Source organism: Lepidochelys olivacea, assembly GCF_965140295.1.
Source record: "Lepidochelys olivacea isolate rLepOli2 genome assembly, chromosome: 8".
Lineage (NCBI taxonomy): Eukaryota > Metazoa > Chordata > Testudines > Cheloniidae > Lepidochelys > Lepidochelys olivacea.
The window spans coordinates 41537372-41555899 of NC_140418.1; the positions used below are offsets into that span (position 1 = coordinate 41537372).

The following is an 18528-nucleotide window of genomic DNA, read 5'->3' on the forward strand; positions in this document are numbered from 1 at the left end:
CAAGAATTATAACATTCAAAAACCAGTTGGAGAACACTTCAATCTCTCCGGTCACTCGATTACAGACCTAAAAGTGGCAATTCTTCAACAAAAGCTTCAAAAACAGACTCCAACGAGAGACTGCTGAATTGGAATTAATTTGGAAACTGGACACCATTAATTTAGGCTTGAATAAAGACTGGGAGTGGATGTGTCATTACACAAAGTAAAACTATTTCCCCATGTTTATTTTTCCCCCCTACTGTTCCTCACATGTTCTTGTCAACTGCTGGAAATGGCCCACCTTGATTGTCACTATAAAAGGTTTTTTTTCTCTCCTGCTAGTAATAGGTCACCTTAACTGATCACTCTCGTTATAGTGTGCATGGTAACACCCACTGTTTCATGTTCTCTGTGTATATAAAATCGTCCTACTGTATTTGCCACTGTATGCATCCGATGAAGTGGGCTGTAGCCCACGAAAGCTTATGCTCAAATAAATTTGTTAGTCTTTAAGGTGCACAAGTACTCCTGTTCTTTTTGCGGATACAGACTAACACGGCTGCTACTCTGAAACCTTCGGTTTTTCTGCAGTTTCATACCGGAGCTCTGAGCGGTCATACTGCTCTCTTACATACAATGCAACTCCCACACCTTTTCTGCCCTGCCTGTCCTTCCTGAACAGTTTATGTCCATCCATGACAGTACTCCAGTCATGTGAGTTATCCCACCAAGTCTCTGTTATTCCAATCACATCATAATTCCTTGACTGTGCCAGGCCTTCCAGTTCTCCCTGCTTGTTTCCCAGGCTTCTTACATTTGTGTATAGGCACTTAAGATAACTCGCTGATCGTCCCGCTTTCTCAGTATGAGGTAGGAGTCCTCCCTTCTTGCGCTCTCCTGCTCGTGCTTCCTCCCGGTATTCCAGTTCCCCACTTACCTCAGGGCTTTGGTCTCCTTCCCCAGTGAACCTAGTTTAAAGCCCTCCTCACTAGGTTTATGAGCCTGCTTGTGAAGCCAGCCTGCTTCCCTCTCTTCGTTAGGTGGAGCCTGTGTCTGCCTAGCACTCCTCCTTCTTGGAACACCATCCCATGGTCAAAGAATTCAAAGCCTTCTCTCCGATACTCCACCCCTTATCCTTACACTCCACCCCTTTTTTTTCTTTTGGGATCCTCCTGCCCAGGTATCCCTGGAAAAGCATAGGACATATGGCGACACATTTCCTGACAGGGCCAGGGATCAAGGTGGAAGGTGTCGATATTCCATTTTTACACCGTATTTTTTAAGGACAAGGTTCAGCTCAGACCCCATCTGGCTTTCCTCCCGAAGGTTGTGTCGCAGTTCCACATCAACCAGAACATTTTCCTTCCAGTTTTCTACCCTAAACCTCATTCAAGCAGCCAGGGAGCAGAGGCTCCACAGTCTGGACATCCTCAGAGTGCTGGCTTTTTACATTGAGAGGATGAAACCATTCACGAAGTCAGTCCAGCTCTTCTTTGCAGTGGCAGACAGGATGAAGGGTCAGCCAGTTGCAGCCCAGCGAATTTCACCATGGATTGTGGCCTGTATTAGTGAATGCTACAGTCTAGCAGGGGTTCCCATGCCGCAGATAACAGCACATTCTACCAGGGTGCTTCATCGATGGCGTTCCTGGCTCAAGTTCCCACCCAGGAAATCTGCAGAGCGGCAGCGTGGTCATCCATACACGCTTTCGCCATGCAGCATGCAATCACTTGTCCGGCCAGAGACGATGCTGCCTTTGGAAGAGTGGTACTCCAATCAGTGGACAGCTTTGACCCCACCTTCTAAATTTGGCTTAGGAGTCATCTGATTGGAATGGACATAAACAAGCACTCGAAGAAGAAAAAACAGTTACTCACTTCTTGTAACTGTTGTTCTTCGAGATGTGTTGTTCATGTCCATTCCAATACCCACCCTCCTACCCCTCTGCCCAGGCCGACCCGACAGATGCTGCTAAGGGAAAAATCTTCCAGGCAACGTGCACGTGCGTGCGTACAAACCTGATTGGATTTTTTCTTTTTTGAACCCTGTTATGGTCTTGGCCTTCACAACATCCTCTGGCAAGGAGTTCCACAGGTTGATTGTGCATTGTGTGAAGAAATACTTCCTTTTATTTGTTTTAAACCTGCTGCCTATTAATTTCATTTGCTGACCCCTAGTTCTTGTGTTATGAGAAGTAGTAAACAACACTTCCTTATCTACTTTTTCTACGCCTGTCATGATTTTATAGACCTCAATCATATCTCCCCTTAGCCGTCTCTTTTCCAAGCTGAAAAGTTCCAGTCTTATTAATCTCTCCTCATATGGAAGCCGTGTGATACCCCTAATAATTTTTGTTGCCATTTTCTGATCCTTTTCCAATTCCAATATATCTTTTTTGAGATGGGGCGACCACATCTGCACACAGTATTCAAGATGTAGGCGAACCATGGATTTATATAGAGGCAACATGATATTTTCTGTCTTATTATCTATCCCTTTCTTAATTATTCTCAGGTTTCAGAGTAGCAGCTGTGTTAGTCTGTATCCACAAAAAAGAAAAGGAGTATTGTGGCACCTTAGAGACTAACAAATTTATTTGAGCATAAGCTTTTGTGAGCTACAGCTCACTTCATCAGATGCACCCGATGAGGTGAGTTGTAGCTCACGAAAGCTTATGCTCAAATAAATTTGTTTGTCTCTAAGGTGCCACAAGTACTCCTTTCTTTTTAATTATTCTCAGCATTCTGTTCGCTTTTTTCACTGCCGCTGCACATTGAGTGGATGTTTTCAGAGAAATATCCAGAATGATTCCAAGATCTCTTTCTTGAGTGGTAACAGCTAATTTAGACCCCATCATTTTATATGTATAGTTGGGATTATGTTTTCCAGTGTGCTTTACTTTGCATTTATCAACTTTTATTTTCATCTTCCATTTTGTTGCCCAGTCACCCAGTTTTGAGAGATCCTTTTGTAGGTCTTCGCAGTCTTCCTGGGTCTTAACTATCTTTAGTAATTTTGTATCGTCTGCAAATTTTGCCACCTCACTGTTTACCCCTTTTTGTAGAACATTTATGAACATGTTGAATAGGACTGGTCCCAGAACAGACCCCTGGGGAACACCACTATTTACCTCTCTCCATTCTGAAAACTGATTATTTATACCTACCCTTTGTTTCCTATCTTTTAACCAGTTACCAATCCACAAGAGCACCTTCCCTCTTATCCCGAGGCAGCTTACTGTGCATAAGAGCCTTTGGTGTAGGGACCTTGTCAAAGGCTTTCTGAAAATCTAAGTACACTATATCCACTGGATCCCCTTGGTCCATATGCTTGTTGACCCCTTCAAAGAATACTAGTAGATTGGTAAGGCATGATTTCCCTTTACTAACACCATGCTGACTCTTCCTCAACAAATTTATGTTCATCTCTATGTCTGACAATTCTGTTCTTTATTACAGTTTCAATCAATTTGCCCGGTACTGAAGTCAAGCTTACAGGCCTGTAATTGCCTCTGGAGCCCTTTTTAAAAATTGGTGTCACATTAGCTATCCTCCAGTCATCTGGTACAGAAGCTGATTTAAATGATAGGTTACAGACTACAGTTAGTAGTACTGCAATTTCACATTTGAGTTCCTTCAGAACTCTTGCATGAATACCATCTGGTCCTGGTGACTTATTGCTGTTTAATGTATCAGTTTGTTCCAAAACCTCGTATAATGATACCTCAATCTGGGACAGTTCCTCAGGTTTGTCACCTAAAAAGAATGGCTCAGGTTTGGGAATCTCCCTCACATCCTCAACAGTGAAAACCGATGCAAAGAATTAACTTAGTTTCTCCGCAGTGGCCTTATCGTCCTTGAGGGCTCCTTTAGCACCTCGATCGTTCAATGGCCCCACTAGTTGTTTAGCGGGTTTTCTGCTTCTGTTGTACTTAAAAAAAAATTTGCTATTACTTTTTGAGTCTTTGGCTAACTGTTCCTCAAATTTTTTTTGACTTTCCTAATTGTATTTTTACACTTCATTTGCCAGTATTTATACTCCTTTCTATTTTCCTCACTAGGATTTAACTTCCACTTTTTAAAGGATGCCTTTTTGCCTCTCACTGCTTCTTTTACTTTGTTGTTTAGCCATGGAGGCTCTTTTTTGGTTCTCTTACTATGTTTTTTAATTTGGGGTATATATTTAAGTTGACCCTCTATTAAGGTGTCTTTAAAAAGTTTCCACGCTGCTTGCAGAGATTTCACTTTTCACTTTCACTGTACCCTTTAATTTCTGTTTAAGTAACCACCTCATTTTTGTGTAGTTCCCCTTTCTGAAATTAAATGCTACAGTGTTGGGCTTCTGTGGTGTTTTTCCTGCCACAGGGATATTAAATTTAATTATATTATGGTCACTATTACCAAGCAGTCCAGCTATATTCACCTCTTGGACCAGATCCTGTGCTGCACTTGGGACTAAATCAGGAATTGCCTCTCCTCTGGTGGGTTCCAGGACCAGCTGCTCCAAGAAGCAGTTATTTAAGGTGTCAAGAAACTGTATCTCTGCATCCCATCCTGAGGTGACATGTACCCAGTCAATATGAAATCCCCCATTATTATTATTGAGTTTTTTATTTTAATAGCTTCTCTAATCTGCCTGAACATTTCACAGTTACTATCCCCGTCCTGGTCAGGTGGTCGGTAATATATCCCTACTGCTATATTCTTATTATTAGAGCATGGAATTTCTATCCATATTGATTCTAGGGTACAGTTTGATTCATTTGCGATTTTTACTTCATTTGATTCTAGGCCTTCTTTCACATATAATGCCACTCCCCCACCAGCATGACCTGTTCTGTCCTTCCGATATATTTTGTACCTTGGTATTATTGTATCCCATTGATTAGCCTCATTCCACCAAGTTTCTGTGATGACTTTTATATCCCTATCCTCATTTAATACAAGGCACTCTAGTTCACCCATTTTATTTTGTAGACTTCTAGCATTGGTGTATAAGCACTTTAAAAATGTGTCTCCTTTTAGCTGTCTGCAATTACACGGTGTAACTGAATGGGACTCTTTTTTATTTGACTGTTTCTGATCAGACCCTGCCTGTATTTTATCATTTTCCATCCTCTCGTCCTCACTAGGACATAGAGATTCTCTATTAATAGATCCACCCCTAAGGGATGTCCAAACCATGTGCTCCTCCATACCTGTTGGCATTCCCCCAGCCCTTAGTTTAAAAACTGCTCTACAACCTTTTTAATGTTAAGTGCCAGCTATCTGGTTCCATTTTGGTTTGGGTGGAGCCCATCCTTCCTGTATAGGCTCCCCCTTTCCCAAAAGTTTCCCCAGTTCCTAATAAATCTAAACCCCTCCTCCCTACACCATTGTCTCATCCACGCATTGAGACTCTGCAATTTTGCCTGTCTAACTGGCCCTGTGCATGGAACTGGGAGCATCTCAGAGAATGCTATCATGGAGGTCCTGGACTTCAGTCTCTTACCTAGCAGCCTAAATTTGGCCTCCAGGACCTCTCTCCTATCCTTCCCTATGTTGTTGGTACCTACATGTACACGACCACCCGCTGCTCTCCAGCATTACACATAAGTCTATCTAGATGTCTCAAGAGATCCGCAACCTTCGCACCAGGCAGGCAAGTTACCATGCGGTTCTCCCGGTCATTGCAAACCCAGCTATCTATGTTTCCAATGATCGAATCGCCCATTACTAATACCTGTCTTTCTAATAGCTGGAGTTCCCTCTTCTGGAGAGGTATCCTCAGTGCAAGAGGATACCACAACATCATCTTGAAGGAGGGTCCCAACTATGGGATTGTTTCCCTCTGCTCCAGTTAGATGTTCTCCTTCCCTGGGACTTTCATCCTCCTCAACAGCATAGGGGCTGTCAGAGGTGGGACCGTTCTACTGTGTCCTGGAAAGTCTCATCAACATACCTCTCTGTCTCCCTCAGCTCCTCCAGTTCAGCCACTCTGGTGTCCAAAGCCCGTACATGGTCTCTGAAGGCCAGGAGCTCCTTGCTCCGAATGCACACATACACCAACTGCCCATAGGGCAGGTAATCATACATGCTGCATTGGGTGCAATAAACTGGGTGGCCCCCACTCTGTTGCTGGACTTCTGCCTGCATTCTCTTTTTCCTCCTGCAGCTGGTTTCTTTGTTGTTGTTTTGTTTATATCAAGGGGGTGGTTTTGGCTTTTAAGTTTAAAGAAAGTTGCGTTCTAGCCCCAGCTCACACTACGCCTGTAAACTCCCTCGCAAAACTCCCGTTAGCCGCTCCTCTGGTCACTTAGGAGCAGGCTTTTTAAAGCCGTGGTCTCCCTGCGGAGCCCTGAGGAGCCCCGCCCCCTGGTTAAGGGTTGATGGGTGCTAAAAGGCTTAGGGATCACAGCCTTGTTAAGGCTGTTACACTTGTCGTAGTGACACCAACCGGTGTTTACTCTTGTGAGCCCGGAGGAGCCAGCACAATTCTGAGAGAGTGATCTGAACTCTATTCTGCTTTGTGTATTATTAGCAAAAGTGCCAGCCAAATTCTCAGTGCAAAATCTGATTACCAGTTATAGTGTAAGAAGCAGAAAAAGTCTAGATGAATTATCTGATCCCAGATTAAATTTGTGGTGTGGCAGATGGAAGAGCTGTGTTTTGGTTTATCAACTGATATGCAATTGGGGGAATAAATACAGAACCCTGCAGACTTCTTTTGTTTCACTGAGTTTTATTTGAGAGTATATTGATGCTTAAGAACTGAATCCAAAGGGAGCAGTGCCAGGTGCTTTTGGGAGTGAAGCCTCCCTACCCATCAAAACCACCCCCCACAAATTGATAGTATAAAAACATATTCCCCATTCCCCACTGAACACTCAGTGACTATTGTCTTTCTGTCTCCATTCTAGGTCAGCCACTGGTGCTTTCTCAGTCCACTGTGGTACAGCTCCAGAGTCCTGCAGTTCACCCTGCATCACAGCCGGTCATTGCTGTCACTGGAGGGGTCACGCAGCTGCCCAGTCACACTGTGAACGTAGCACCAGCTACAGGAAGCAGTTCAGTGAGTGGTAAAATAGCACTGGCTAAACCCCTCCTCCAAGCCACCACACAAACAGTCATAGAATCGTAGAATATCAGAGTTGGAAGAGACCTCAGGAGGTCATCTAGTCCAACCCCCTGCTCAAAGCAGGACCAATCCCCAACTAAATCATCCCAGCCAGGGCTCTGTCAAGCCTGACCTTGAAAACCTCAAAGGAAGGAGATTCCACCACCTCCCTAGGTAATGCATTCCAGTGCTTCACCATCTTCCTAGTGAAAAAGTTTTTCCTAATATCCAACCTAAACCTCCCCCATTGCAACTTGAGACCAATACTCCTTGTTCTGTCATCTGCTACCACTGAGAACAGTCTAGATCCATCCTCTTTGGAACCCCCTTTCAGGTAGTTGAAAGCAGCTATCAAATCCCCCCTCATTCTTCTCTTCTGCAGACGAAAGAATCCCAGTTCCCTCAGCCTCTCCTCATAAGTCATGTGCTTCAGTCCCCTAATAATTTTTGTTGCCCCCTGCTGGACACTTTCCAATTTCTCCACATCCGTCTTGTCGTGTGGTACCCAAAACTGGACACAGTACTCCAGATGAGGCCTCACCAAGGTCGAATAGAGGGGAACGATCACATCCCTCGATCTGCTGGCAATGCCCCTACTTATACAGCCCAAAATGCCATTGGCCTTCTTGGCAACAAGGGCACACTGTTGACTCATATCCAGCTTCTCGTCCACTGTAACCCCTAGGTCCTTTTCTGCAGAACTGCTGCCTAGCCATTTGGTCCCTAGTCTGTAGCGGTGCATGGGATTCTTCCATCCTAAGTGCAGGACTCTGCACTTGTCCTTGTTGAACCTCATCAGATTTCTTTTGGCCCAATCCTCTAATTTGTCTAGGTCCCTCTGTATCCTATCCCTACCCTCCAGCTTATCTACGTCTCCTCCCAGTTTAGTGTCATCTGCAAACTTGCTGAGGGTGCAATGCACACCATCCTTCAGATCATTTATGAAGATATTGAACAAAACTGGCCCCAGGACCGACCCTTGAGGTGCTCCACTTGATACCGGCGGCCAACTAGACATGGAGCCATTGATCACTACCCGTTGAGCCCGACAATCTATCCACCTTATAGTCCATTGCTAGCAAGAATACTGTGGGAGACCAGAGCTTGTTATCTTGTCATGGAAGGCAATTAGTTTAGTCAGGCATGACTTGCCCTTGGTAAATGCATGCTGACTGTTCCTGATCACTTTCCTCTCCTCTAAGTGCTTCAGAATTGATTCCTTGAGGACCTGCTCCATGATTTTTCCAGGGACTGAGGTGAGGCTGTCTGTAGTTCCCCGGATCCTCCTTTTTCCCTTTTTTAAAGATGGGCACTACATTAGCCTTTTTCCAGTTGTCCGGGACCTCCCACGATCCCCATGAGTTTTCAAAGATAATGGCCAATGTCTCTGCAATCACAACCGCCAACTCCTTTAGAAAAAAAGAAAAGGAGTACTTGTGGCACCTTAGAGACTAACAAATTTATTTGAGCATAAGCTTTCGTGAGCTACAGCTCACTTCATTGGATGTATCTCACAAAAGCTTATCCTCAAATAAATTTGTTAGTCTCTAAGGCAGGGGTCTCCAAACTGGGGTGTGTGAGATGATCCCAGGGGGTGCGTGGCACCAGGAGCACTGCCAGACGGCACTCTGCCGTTTTTTTCTTTGTTGGCAGCTCTACAGGCCCACAGCTGGTGTTCCCCTTCGGCGGCTCACCTGCAGTAAGTCTTCCGTTCTTCTTCCATTGGCAGCGCACTTGCGGCTGGTCTTCTGGTCTTCTTCCTTCGGTGACTCATCTGTGGCAAGTCTTCCGGTCTTCAGCATGCGGGTGCGTGAGCCAAAAAGTTTGGAGACCACTGCTTTAAGGTGCCACAAGTATTCCTTTTCTTTTTGCGGATACAGACTAACACAGCTGCTACTCTGAAACAACTCCTTTAGCACTCTCGGATGTAGCGCATCTGACCCCATGGACTTGTGCTCGTCCAGCTTTTCTAAATAGTCCTGAACCACTTCTTTCTCCACAGAGGGCTGGTCACCTCCTCCCCATGCTGTGCTGCCCAGTGCAGTAGTCTGGGAGCTGACCTTGTTTGTCAAGACAGAGGCAAAAAAAGCATTGAGTACATTAAGCTTTTTCCACATTCTCTGTCACTAGGTTGCCTCCCCCATTCAGTAAGGGGCCCACACTTTTCTTGACTTCCTTCTTGTTGCTAACATACCTGAAGAAACCCTTCTCGTTACTCTTAACATCTCTTGCTAGCTGGAACTCCAAGTATGATTTGGCCTTCCTGATTTCACTCCTGCATGCGTGAGCAATATTTTTATACTCCTCCCTGGTCATTTGTCCAATATTCCACTTCTTGTAAGCTTCTTTTTTGTGTTTAAGATCAGCAAGGATTTCACTGTTAAGCCAAGCTGGTTGTCTGCCATATTTACTATTCTTTCTACACATCGGGATGGTTGTAAGGCATGGATGTAAGTTCCAGCTGTTTTATGGTAGTTATTTTTGGGTTGAAACCACCTGTCCCCTCAGCTGCTGGCACATGGTGTGGGAGTGCTTGTGGGCTGTGCATCCTTAGGAAGAAGGTGTCTTGGTTCTGCTGGATGGAGCTCTGAAATGATAGGTGTTTTCACACCACTGGTGTCTGGGGCTCAGAAGCCTCACTTGGCAAACAGTTCCATTGTCTAACTATCCAGGACGAAATATTTTCCTAATGTCTAACCAGGAAAGAGGGTGTGTCATTCTGCTGGATACCTTTTATTTTTTTTAAGACAGTCCAGTAGTTCTCAAACTGTGGGTCGGAACCCCAAAGTGGGTCACGACCCCATTTTAATGGGGTCACCAGGGCTGGCGTTAGATTTCTGGGGCTCAGGGCCAAAGTCAAAGCTGGAGCCCCACTGCCTGGGGCCGAAGCTGAAGCCCAAGGGCTTCAGCCTTGAGTAGCGAGGCTCAGGTTACAGGCCCCCTTCCTCAGGCTGAAGCCCTTGGGCTTTGGGTTTGGCCCCTCTACCCAGGACAGTGGGGTTCAGGCTTTGGCTTGGGCGGGCTCAGGCTTCTGTCCCCTCTCCTGGAGTCGTGTAGTAATTTTTGTTGTCAGAAGGGGGTCGCGGTGCAATGAAGTTTGAGAACCTTTGCGTGTTTGTGTGTGTGTCTGTCTGTCTGTCATTGGTAAATCATTGAATGGGTAAATCATTGAATTTGACACCCCAGCCCCACATTTGTGGGCCTTCACCCATCTCTAGGACCAAACCCATGCTATTTTAGAAAGTTCTGAAGTGTTTGGATGAAGATTTTACTGATGGTCTTTATTTCTGTGTACTCTGGGCCTGAAACTGGAAGTGCCCGCATACCCCAGATAAGGAGGGCTGGCCCTGAAGTTAGGGCACTGGACTGGGATTTGGGAGATTTGAGCTCTGCTACAGATTAATTGGGTAACCGTGGGCAAGACACTTAACCTCTTTGTTCCTCATTCCTCCAGTTGTAAAATAGGAAAGTATATTATCCTCTTCTTCCACCTTTTACTGTTACTAAATATTTGTATTATAATAGCACTAGTTGGGCTGGGTGATGTACAAACACAGCAGAGACGTGATCCCTTCGGACAAACAGACAAAGGGTAGAGGATGGGGATACAACATACAGGGAAATGAGGGGGTGAAGAATTGGCCCAGTGTTATGTGGACGTTGGTATTTTTATTTCATTGTGGTTAGAGGATAGGAAGAAGAGAGTAGGGAAAGGAAAGGAGAAAGAATAGGCACAGCTTGTCACCTCTGTAGCCTTTATCAGCAGGCTGGATGTCATGACAGAGGTGAGTCTTGGGTTTTTGCCTTTGTCTGTCTTGTCTACTTAGACTGTTAGCTCTCCAGGGGCTCTCACTGTGTGTACATAGGGAGTAGTGCAGCAGGGTCTTGCCATGGGTTGGGGTCTCTATGCAGTACTATAATTCACTGAATAAAAATGTTCTCATGGGAGCAAAAGAGTGTTTTCATGAGGTTTCTGGCCCGATCTTGGAGATTCAAGCTGTTAGGATAGTATTTAATCCCAACCTTTAGAAGTTCACCCTTGGGTTTAAAAAGCTGTCAGGTAGCAATCTATCCTTTTCCACAAGAGGGTCATGTGAGAACAGGAAATATAGTTTTGCTGGCAGAATTCTGTTCTTATTTTTTGCAGTTTTGTTGATTAACTTATGTGTTTATTTTTTAATTTTTAACAATTTCTATTTTTATAGCTGCGGGAAATTAAAAAAGGAAGATGGGAAGGGTTGAGGTTAGGGTTAGCTGTGGCACTGGTAACGAGACTTCAGGAGCTCCCTTTATGGCTGAGGTGCCCAAGACACTGGGGCACAAGGTTCAGGGGAATCCTGCGGTCCTGGTCTGGTGGAGCACACCGCCACAACCAGGGCTGCAAGGACAAGCCCCCGGCCGCAGGTGAGGCCACCGTGCTACTGAACAGCTCCGGCCTGAGGATGGCTACTTTACTCCTGGCTGGTGAGTGAGGCTGTGGCAGCAGGGCTTCAGGGGTGTGTGGGGGAGGCTGCACTTCCACCCACTCCCCAATGGATATGTTTTTTGTCGATTTCAGTGTGTCAGCTGAAATTAACATTTACTGACATCAGTGCATTTAAATCGAATCCTGCCAAGCTTAAATATAGTGCAGGACCTGCAGCGTTTTTAGAATTAGCTACAAATGAGCCTTAGCAAGAGGCAAATTTATCCAGGTACTTTTGTGAGGTGGCTTCTGTTGTTCAGCAGATACTGTTCCTGGGAAGACACTGGAAGTGGCAGCAATGATCTGGCTGTTACATCTTTGGAAATGATACAGATGGTCTTCTGAAGGTTAAAACATTTTTAGCAAGGAAATAACTTGGAATCTGCTTTTAAATTAACAAAGATCAGAAAAGTAGTGACCTGCTTGAATTGGATTGCTTTGCTGAATGATTAATGGCACATAGCAACACAAAGTTATTTTGTTTAAGTTATGTTAAGCATTGCTGACTTTTTTAGAGCATGCAGTGATGAATGAAAGTGCGAGGAGTGCATGCTTTCATGCACAAAATAAACATTTACAAAGTACACTAGAAACAGTATATGGGAAAATGTTTTCTTAGAGTGAATTTTGTTGGACAGACTGGCCTCTGTGTATTTATGTTGCACAGAACATACAATTTCGGATGTGTAATGTATCTTTCGAAAGATGTCAGGGTAAGCTCCCTGGCTTCAGGTCCTTTCAGCCAAGGATTTCAAGGCATTTTGCAAACCCTTATTGATTCTTGCAGTATGTCTGGGAGGTTGTGTTGACCCTTATCAGTTTTGGGAGGTTGATTGGGAACTCACCCCCTCATACCGGAGATGTTTTGTCGAGCATCACCCACAAGTATGTAATCCCAACCTGATGGGTTTTGCCCACATGCTCAGGGTCTAAGTGATCACCATATGTGGGTTCGGGAAGGAATTTTCCCCTAAGTCAGATTGGCAGAGGCCTGGGGGGGTTTCGCCTTCCTCTGCAACATGGGGCATGGGTCACTTGCAGGTTTAAACTCCTGTAAATGGCAGATTCTTTGTAACTTGAAGCCTTTAAACCATGATTTGAGGACTTCAGTAACTAAGCCAGAGGTTAGGGGTCTATTACAGGAGTGGGTGGTTCAGGTTCTGTGGCCTGCGATGTGCAGGAGGTCAGACTAGATGATCATGATGGTCCCCTCTTGGCCTTAAAGTCTATGAGACTAAGTCTTGTTATTTCCTTGGCTATTTTGGCTTATTGAGAGACTGAGGGGCTGACAAACCTACTTAGGCTGTTCTGGGGACCCCAAAAAGGCTTGGGTAGTGGCTATTAGGATGCCAACTAGCCTTTCCTAGGGCCAACTGGCGCCTGGGCCTGGAGTCTCGTAGGACTTGCCCTGGAGCTTCCTAATGAGAGCGATATTAGGGTCCTCAATGAGCTTCCCAAGGGACTTTGATTGTCAGGTGACTGAAGAACCTTCCAAGGTTGTATGGGAGGGAATTTTCACTTTCTGGACCCCCTCAACAGAGACTGGGGGCAGGAGGAAGCAACCCAGTGGAGCAGGGAAAGGGTTCATCTTTCACTGTACTTCCCTCAGTGTGGTGGAGGCAGCTTCTCCCACCCCCCACTTCTGCTGACTCCCAAGCCTCTTGCCAGCTGACCTTTCCAGGTGAGCCTCAGCCCTGCAGACAGTATGAAGCCAATAGAAGGGAAGCTGCACTACTGTGCAACTCAGGGTCTGTGTGATAGGACCTATAGAAGTTCACAAGAGTGGGCCCCTATTTGTGGGCCATTGGAGGTCTGCAGCATGAGGGCTCTTCTCCATGGAATGATGGGTAGGAGACACAGTTAGCAGGAGACTTGGTAGCTAACAGACCAAGGGAGCATTTCCATTCATTGCTGTGGAACACCTAAAGTCTGCTGAATGGGTGCTTCCCTCTTGTGGGCATCTCAGGGTCTGCAGGAACAGAGCTCCTCTCTAGCAAACCTTTAGATCTCTTAAGAAAATAAAGTAATTCCTTAAACAAAAAATTGACAAACATCAGTACTATGAGGGAACATTACCTCAAGAGCATTAGGGTTTAGAGAAAAGCTTGAAGCCTAGGAAACCCACAGGTAAGGTTACAATTCCATAACAAGTCATAGTCAAAGAGCACCATGTCTTTCTTGGGGCAAAGTTAAGGTTAACAGTGTGGAAAAACATACTTGGGTCTGGGGTGAAAGGACAGCATTCTGTTACATTAACAGTCCACCTGGAAGCATGCGTAAAAGGTCTGTGGTTCTACAGTAGAAGCTGGACTCCATGCAGAGAAGCCCTAATTAATGGATTTCACAATGCATTCCATCAGAGATTCACTTTTCATATGCACATCCCAAATGCTAGGTTTATGTTCAATTGTTTTATGCAACTGAAAAAATGTTTTCTGCTCCTTTTTTTGAGAGAAGTTCAAAGGTGAATACTGTTCCTTCTTAATGAACAAATTCTATACAATTGCCTGCAAAAGAAACTGCTAAAGGAATGTTTGAGATTGCAAAAATCAAGGATTCAGAAGATAGGTAATCTTAATTCTGGCATTACCTATGCAACCTTGTTCATGTATGTTTTTGATAGCCTTTAATGACATGATCACATACTATTTTTTCCTTAGGTCATCTTGTGCATGAGTCAGGGGAATGGTGCCCACTGAATGAGCAGCTCTTCCCCCCCCCCCAATTTTCATCGAGTGTATATTCCCAGACCTTATTTAGTTAGGTGCTTGGCATTTTGGTTTCTGTCTGCCTGCAGCTGCCTCTTGCTCTGTTGCTTTCCTCACAAGGGGCAGTGAGTTGGGTAAGAGTGCATGCTTCGTGCACTGTCTTGTGAGTCTGGCAGCAGGGAGCCAGAGCTGGAGTCCATGGAGCCGGGAGGAGGAAAAGGTCTCTGAAAACATCCGCTCAATGTGCAGTGGCAGTCAAAAGCTAACAGACTGTTAGGAACCATTAGGAAACAGTTAGATAATAACACAGAAAATATAATGCCACTGTATAAATCCCTGGTACACCCGTACCTTGAATGCTGCATGCAGTTTTGAATACCCAATCTCAGAAGAGATGTATTAGAACTGGAAAGAGTATAGAGAAGGGCAAAAAAATCTGAGTATGGAACAGCATTCATCCTGAGGAGAGGGGAGTAAAAAAAAAAGAGCAGGACTGTTCTGCTTAAGAAAGAGATGACTAAAGCCATGGTGGGATATGATAGAGGTCTATAAAGTCATGAATAGTGTGGAGAAAGTGAATAAGTGTTATTTACCCCTTTACATAAACACAAGAACCAGGGGACACCTGATGAAATTAATAGGCAGTAGGTTTAAAACATAAGGAAGTACTTCTTCACACAATGCACATAGGGTCGTCCCTAGCTATTTTGGGGCCCTACACAGCCCCCCTGCAGGGGGTGTGTGTGTGGGGCCTGGGCCGCCGGTTGGGTTGCTGCACTTCCCACCACCAGTGAGTGCAGGCCCAGCCCTGCTGTAGTCCTTAGGGGAGTGGGGGCAGGGCTGGCAAGAGGCTTTGGAGAAGGGGTAGAGTGGGGGCAGAGCAGGGGCGGGGGCCATGGGGAAGAGGCGGGGCAGGGGCTGGAGCAGCATGCAGCTGCGCAGGGCACCAGGAAAATGTGATGCTCCAAATTTCCTGATGCCCTACGCAGCTGCGTACTTTGCTCATGGGTAGGAATGGCCCTGAATGCCCAGCCAACCTGTGGAACTCGTTGCCGGGGATGTTGTGAAGGCGAAAAGTATAAGGATTCAAGAAAGAATGAGAGAAGTTGATGGAGGATAGGTCCATCAATGGCTATTAGCCAAGATGGTCAGGGATTCAATGCCGTGCTCTCAGTCATATTCCCTAAATATTTGACTGGCAGATTTGACTGTCCAGGAACTGGATGGCAGGGGATGAATCACTTAATAAATTGTTCTGTCCTGTTCACTCCCTTTGAAGTATCTGGCACTGTCCATTGTCCAAAGAGAATATTGTTCTAGATGGACCATTGGTCTGACCCAGTTACTGAAACTGGATACAGTCTCCTCTTTGCCTTTCTCACTTGCTGCCTGGATAACATTGCAGGATCTGAGGCATGGGGAGTGAATCTGGGCTGGCTACAGAACAGAATAAAAAAACCTATTCTTAGAAATAATCATGGTTGAAAATAATCATTGACTAATCCTAATCATGAGCCATAGCGGTGTGATTTTTGTAGTTGTAGGAGGATGGGAATGAAGGGTTTCATCTTTCTAGAGATGGTGTCAATAGGTATGCACACCCTGTCCCCCTTTTGGGGTGGGGTTGTGATACCACTGCTGTTACAGTCTCCCCGACAGCCTCTAGGCCAGTGGTCTTCAACCTTTTTACACCTCGCCCCTTCCCCGAGGCCCTGCCCCACTCACTTCATCCTCCCCTCTCTCTATCGCTCACTCTCCCACACCCTAACTCACTTTCACTGGGCTGGGGTAGGGGGTTGGGTGTGGTGTGGGCTCTGGGTTGGGGCTGAGGGGTTCACAGTGTGGGAGGGGGCTCTGGGCTGAGCCCGAAGCAGGGCGTAGGGATGCAGGAGTGGGCGAGGGGTGCAAGCTCTAGGAGGGAGTTTGGGTGCAAGAGGCAGACTGTCGAGTCTCTGTGCTGGGGCAGACTGTCGAGTGCAAGGTGTGGGCACGAAGTGCTGGCTCTGGGATGAGGGTCAGGGCTGGGGCAGAGTGTTGGGGTGCAGGAGGTGGTATGAGGTGCTGGCTCCCACCAGGCAGCACTTACCTCTGGCAGCTCCTGGTCAGTGGCAGACGCAGCGAGGCAAGACAGGCTCCCCACACCACCCCCAGAAGGTGGCAAAGCGCCCCTGTAGGCTGCGGGGAACACGTGGCTCTGGCCCTCTCTGCAAGCACCGCTCCCGCGGTTCTCCTGGCCAATGGGAGCTGTGCAGGCAGGAGCAGCACGCAGAGGGAGACCGCTGTCTCCCTGCCCTCAGGGCCGCACTGCCCACTTCCAGGAGTGGCACAGGGCCAGGGAGTCTGCTTTAGCAGTACACCGCCAGAGATCGCGATCAACTGGGAGATCATGATCAACTGGTTGGTGACTACTGCTCTAGGCAGAAAGTGGCTAGAGTCAGTTCTGTCAGCCCTTGCGTTCGGGGCAAGAGTCACTATAACCGCCTTCAGGCACAGGACAATGGCCAGTATCTAAGGAAAAGGAAGAAGCCGCCACCAGGGGGGTGATGGCCCAGGTAGGGAAGCCCAGGCCCATCCAACTCTACCAGGCCTCGACCCAGGGCCCTGACAGTGGCAGAATGGTCTGCCACTGGGTCAGCAGGGACTCCCACTGAAACACACTGACCTTACTCGGGTGGGAGGTACCACTCACACACCCTGCCTAGGTCACTTCCTACTGCGTTTCCAGGCACTGTAAGTCCATTGAGCATTGGGGTTCCCGGGCTCCTCAGCACGGGTGAGTCCCTCCAGCTCCATTGGCCGCAGCCCTCCAATCTGGCTCTCAGGGTCTCCAGTTTCTACAATCAAAGGCTGTGATGGTGCTTCAGCTGGAGCCTCCACTGAAGGTCCTTCCTCTTCAGCAGTCAGCCTAGAATAAGCTGGGCTACTTCCTTTTATACTGAGCCAGTAGTTGGCGCATGCCCAGCACGGTCTGAGGGGCAGGACTTCCGCCACCCATAGCGTGGGGTTAACCCCCCCTTGTCCAGAGCAGGGTATGCACACCCTGTCACAGATGGAATACAGTGATATTGCTGCACAACTATAAGGGTGCTTGCTGCAGAATTTTTCCCATTCTGCTGTGGAGTACCTGGCTTCCTGATGATAGCTTTATCTCTACCCTGAAAGTGCGTTAACACATGTTCTAATACAATGTAATTTTGCAGTATAGACAAGTCCTTTGTAACTGTTGTCATGTGGAACCTTGAATCTGAGTGTCCTGGCTTTCTTTTTGTATATTATGTATATGAATGAAAGGTGATGTACACTCCGTACACTATAATGTGCTATGTGTTGTGCTTATAGTCAGTTGATTCGAAGCAGAAATTGGCAGTGGACTCAGACACAGGTGGACTCAGACACAGACAACAGGTGTTGTACCTTGAAACTACTTTTAGGGTTTTTTAAGTGGCTAGACTTCAAATTGTTAGTGTCTCTTTAACAAGCAATTTTAGTGCAGAAATGAAGGCCATCACATGGCTTTCTCTACTGTAGTTGTTCACAGAATTTCCCTTCCTTTATGGCATTGCTCGCTACCCTGCTCAAGCTTCCCTGTCGCCTTTCACATCCATTTAAAAGGGTACAAAAGAGAGAAAGGCAGAGGAAGTGATGTGGGGCTGGGGGGTGATGAACAGTACTATAAATTTAGGCCTAGTAAAACTAATTTAGTTAAATTGTTGCAACTCTCCAGTATGGACACAGTTGTACCGGTATTCATGTAGCTAAAGTTCAGTGGTTCCCAAACTGTGGGGCATACCTCCATGGGGGGGTGTGGAGAAATGTTTGGGGGGGGGCATGTGGCGTAGCCTAAGCCAGTCCTCATGGGGGATGGGGAGGAAGCGCCACCTAGCCCTGCTCTGGCCCCAGCCATAGGTCCATTCCAGCCACAGCTCAACTCCACTCCCTGCTCCGCTCCCAACCCAGCTCTGCCTTCCTTCCCTCTCCACTTCCAGGCCAGCTCTACCTCTATCCCCAGCTCCTCCTCCACCCCCAGTTCAGCCCCCAGCCCAAGCTTCTCTGCTGAGCAACTGTGTAGTAATGGAGGTGAGGGGTGGACAGATTCCATTGGGGGGGTGGGGGGGGCGCAACAGGAAGCGTTTGGGCATCACTGCTATAGTTTATTTCTATAAATAGTGGATGGTAAATACTTTTATACTGGTGTGGCTGTATCCTTACAGGGAGGCTAAATTGGGGTTTGTACCAATGTCCGAGCCGGATTAATCTTTTGTGGGCCCCGGCACCGGT

General features: G+C 46.6%; 1 protein-coding gene across 5 annotated transcripts in view; it reads left to right on the plus strand.

Annotated features, from left to right (window-relative positions):
• Window positions 1–18528, plus strand: part of ATF6 (activating transcription factor 6) — a 419899-nt gene that overhangs the window by 38411 nt on the left and 362960 nt on the right. For all 5 annotated transcript variants that reach the window (XM_084636803.1, XM_084636800.1, XM_084636801.1 and 2 more), the window contains exon 7: window positions 6881–7032. In XM_084636803.1, coding sequence (XP_084492929.1) covers window positions 6881–7032 — 152 coding nt within the window. The remainder of the gene's footprint in view (window positions 1–6880; window positions 7033–18528) is intronic.